The 4,589-nt window shown below is 40.3% G+C and overlaps 1 protein-coding gene across 2 annotated transcripts in view; it reads left to right on the forward strand.

The window, feature by feature from the left end:
* The window catches only part of map3k10 (mitogen-activated protein kinase kinase kinase 10), a 37,905-nt gene extending 35,544 nt beyond the window's left edge, over window positions 1-2,361 (forward strand). For both annotated transcript variants that reach the window (XM_014022837.1, XM_014022838.1), the window contains one exon: window positions 200-2,361. In XM_014022837.1, the coding sequence (XP_013878291.1) occupies window positions 200-603 (404 nt within the window). In that variant the 3' untranslated portion in view covers window positions 604-2,361. The remainder of the gene's footprint in view (window positions 1-199) is intronic.
* Window positions 2,362-4,589: the final 2,228 nt, after the last annotated feature.

The raw sequence follows: 4,589 nt of genomic DNA on the forward strand, positions 1-4,589 counted from the left end.
ACACACACACACACACACACACACACACACACACACACACACACACACACACAAAGCTGTTGTTTCAGATGTTAGCCAATCCTTTTTAACGTGCCAAAGTTCTATAAAGAAAAGCGGTAAAAACACAATTAAAATATTTGTGAATCGTACATTTTTCTGTGATTTTTGCTTCAGTGCTGATGTTTGCATCATTTCTCAGGACCATCAGATACTCTGGACATACCTCGCCTCCCGGACCCCTCCACCGTCTACCCACCATCAGTCCCCCATCGCCGTAAAGCTCCCGCTCCCCCAAAACCCGACCCCGATCCCGTCGGCCTCATCAGCCCCCCGGAGAGACCCAAGACTTTGGAGTTTGCCCCCCGTCCTCGGCCCACGCCGGTCCGGGTAAGACCCTGGAAGCTGGGCTCTCTGTCCCAGACCCTGAGCTCCTCGCCGGGCAGCAGCTGCGACAGCCCCCTCGGTTCGGGGGACAGCAGCGCCGGCGCTGTGCGGCCCAACCTGATGGACATGGACGTGGAGGGCCAGAGCTCGGACCACACGGTTCCTCTGTGTGGACAGCGGCAGCCTGGCGCTCTGTGTGGACAACAGTTCTTATTGTGAAATAAACAAGAAAGGGAACACTTTTTAAAACCGTTTTATGGATTCTGACGTCTGAGCCGAGCAAAGTGCACTCGATGAAAATCGCAAAAAAAAAAAAACCATCCCCTCCTTGTCAGGTTTTATTCCGCTCCCCTCATGAATCCTGAGAAGGTGTGAACCCCCGAGCAGCATTCCTGGTAGAGCTCTCTTATTCTGCATGACCCCCAGAGTCCAAGAGGCCTTTTTAAATCCTTGTAGTGAGTTCATCCACCTGCTGCTGACGATGGATGGAGTATCTAAAAAAGCCATTAAAAACACAGAAAMAGCCACTTTTTCACTTCACTAGCTGTTGTTTCCATTCACCCGGTCGGTGTAGCTTTGCATTTTTCAGCTTTCACCTTCCTGGAGACTTAAAGGAATAGGTCAGATTTTTATTTTTTAATCTGTGTAAAAAAGGTTATGAACAATCGATATCTTACCTGTTTTTGATAGCTCTTCGACCAACCTCMGTTTGGAGAAATAGATGAGTTCTGCCTGATTTGACAAGCTAGCAGCTAATCTGAATGGGTTACTGYTAACTTCAAACAACAGCTGTTGCTGTTCATATGTTTTGCTATACACAATATACAGAGGGAGAAATTATGACACAATATCTCAGTTATAAATGAGAAAATATTAAAACCTATTTTGGTGGTATGTTAGAGGAAAATTGGTTAAAATTTACTCCCGTCTATAATATGTCCCCTCAACTTYATGGATGATTTTTGGGGTTAAATTTCTTGCATTAAACACAAATAAATAAGTAAATAACTGTGAAATGCTAAATTAATGGTTGCATAAAGGTTCAAATGATATGTCCTCAGACTAGCCGTTAGCTCATCAATCCAGTCAGAATYAAACTGTTTCTCCAACCTGAGGTTCTTCAAAGACTTACCTACAACAGGTAAGAYACTGTTTATCACCTTTCCACTTTAAAAGATCTGAACTGTTTCTTTCAGAACCTTTGTAGCTTCAGTCATTCAAAAATAAGCTGTGCTGCTTTACTGTTTTCACATTCTCCTTGTTCTTCTGTTTGTTCTGCCGAAGCACAAACATCATTCCTGTCATCGTTTGCCTCCTTCCAAACCCCAAAACAAGAAGAAAAAAAAGCCTTTTTTTTCCCCACTCTGCACTGGTTCCATTCGCAGCCTTGTACAGTTAAAATCAGAGTTTATTTTCTCAGTCCTCGCAGCCGTGTTGCTGGTTTTTATGGTTTCGAACACCGAGGTGTGTTCCTCTCGTCGTGAATGTTCGTTCTGTGTGCGAGTCCCTTTTTCTGTGCGCGTCATTTTACGTGACAACGGTTCTGAAGGCTGCTCCACACATTCTCACCTGATTTTTAACAGCTTTTTATAAGAAAACATTCCTGTTCAGTGGGGTCAGGAACCAGGATCCTGCCCACGCCGGTGGAACGGACGCAGAATTAGAGACGGGTTCATCTTTTAGTGGCACTTTAAGAAAAACGTCGTGCAGCTCGTCGGTCTTTCTGTGGAATCAAAGACTCGACGGACGAATCAGCTGGAGTCGTTTTTGTACACTGGACAGTTTAATGACTGCAGATATTTATTAAAAGTTTCTTTAAGTAAGTGTGTGTGTGTGTGCGTGTGTGTGTGCGTGCGACGTACGAGCGTGTAATTATTCCAATGGGTACATCCTATCCCATTGTTAAAGCGAGTGAGCTCAGACTCGTTAACAACACTGAGAATTTATTATTAAATTTATTGTTATTGTGGGGAAAGAATAAATTTTTGTACACTGGACAGTTTAATGACTGCAGATATTTATTAAAAGTTTCTTTAAGTAAGTGTGTGTGTGTGTGTGTGCGTGTGTGTGTGCGTGCGACGTACGAGCGTGTAATTATTCCAATGGGTACATCCTATCCCATTGTTAAAGCGAGTGAGCTCAGACTCGTTAACAACACTGAGAATTTATTATTAAATTTATTGTTATTGTGGGGAAAGAATAAATTATTATTTCAAAGCTCTTCCCGGGGAGATATCTGTATATGTTTGTTAATATAAGCAGAAAAACCAAGGAAAACCTGGGAAACTGGAACATCCACGTTGTCTTCTGTCTCATCCTGTGACGTTTCAGTGAGAAAATCAGTGTGAATTGTGACGAATGAGAGGCGAATAAAAAAAACGAAAACAAAAAAATGTTTCAGTGTTTGTACATCTAGTTTGCCATGTTTAATTTTAATCTCCACTGCAATAAAACAAGGTAAGTACTAACACAAGTACTATACCAAGATGCGAAAGAAGTGGGGTTCATTTCCTCCCCATTCATGCAAACATTATTTTATTTTGATAACAGAATTATTATTGCCCACTGCCACACAAACGAGCAATGATATAATTCCCTTTGTGTTAGCAAAATATCTCATGAACCTATAGAACTTTTGGGACTTGATTCACAGCTGCCAAAGCTAATTGAGTTATCAAATACAATAAAATAGCTCAAAGTCAGTCAGTTTTAGAGATACTGAGCTAAAGTTTAGTGTGGTAGTAGCTGAGAGTCATCCCCAGTGTGTGCTCCTAAGCTAACAGAACCAAGATCTTTGTTTAAAATTTTTGCCTTGAAAAGCGATAAGCATTTCAACAAGTTTCATTTACTTAGAGTTAACGGATTAATTGCATTTACAAACAGCAGCAGTTAGCTGTAGCACTTCCAGTGAAACCCACAGCCTTTTGTCAGGAATCGTCTGATACAATGTAAATTTGATTAAAATTAAAAAAATATTTAAAAAAAAGTTTTTGATACCAGAATTCACTTTGGTTCTAGCCGCACTCAGACTAGCCTTTGGCTCATCAATAAAGTCCGATTTAAAGACTTGTTTCTCCAAAATAAAATTGTTCAAACATCTGTCTGCCACAAGTAAGATATTAATTACTCAGAACCTTTTTAACGCACCTCAAAAGATCTGTGCTGTTTCTTATATACGTTCAAACAAATTATTGTAATAAGTTCATTAGGAAATTTGTTTAATTCAAGCTGAACTACCAGATAAAAACGTAGTAACTGACTTAAATAAAATCAAAGATCGCACACTTAATGAGGCAAACACAGAAGCTGCTGTTTGTTGAAGACAGACAATTTTTTTTTCTTTCAGACACATTTTGTTCAACTTTCAGCTGCACTGCAGTCATTTTACCAAAAAAGCATACAGAAAATCTAATATTTCAAACAAGTGTTTTTATTTACTTGAACAGAAAATCATCCTAAATTTTGTTGACGCTCGATAAAAAAACCTATCTCTGCTTAACTATAATTAACACAAAAAGTGAAGAAATTTATGTTTAGTAGATTATTTCTTTGCCAAGACGCCTTGTTACAACAAAGAAATAATCTGCGAAACATAAATTTTTTTGTGCCATGTATAAATAAAAGCAGTAGTAACATAATGCTCTCTCATGGTTAACGTCTCATAATGTGTTTGTTAAAGGTTTAAAATTGAAACTTAACTAAATGTTTTAGTTGTAAATCTTCTCATGTTATCAGACAAAGGCGCCTGCAGTGACAGATAAAATCCTCTGGGTGTCATCACTGTGTCCTATGATGTCATATCTTYCCACAAGTCTGCTGTTTGTCTCCTCATCAGGCCTCTCAGGCCTCCTGGTCAGAAGAAAGGCACGTGCAGGTGGACTGCACGTGAGTCTCAGCGTTCAGTCCTGACATTTCAGYATATTAAAACAGATATGAGCAAAACACGATATTTTACTCCTCAGAGTACACTTGTTACACACACACACACCCACACACACACACACACCATGTTTCTGTCAGTGTTGCCGCCAAACAAACACCGTTTCAGACGCCAGCCAGTTACCTAGCAACCCCTCTTCACTTCCATGGAGATGCTATTAAAAGCAACGACACAGACACACGTTGAGGAAAAAAGAGATGAAAATGAAATGAGGAGGTGATGAAGAGCTGCTACACACACACACACACACACACACACACACACA

Source organism: Austrofundulus limnaeus, unplaced genomic scaffold (genome assembly GCF_001266775.1).
Source record: "Austrofundulus limnaeus strain Quisiro unplaced genomic scaffold, Austrofundulus_limnaeus-1.0 Scaffold344, whole genome shotgun sequence".
NCBI classification, from domain to species: Eukaryota; Metazoa; Chordata; class Actinopteri; order Cyprinodontiformes; family Rivulidae; genus Austrofundulus; species Austrofundulus limnaeus.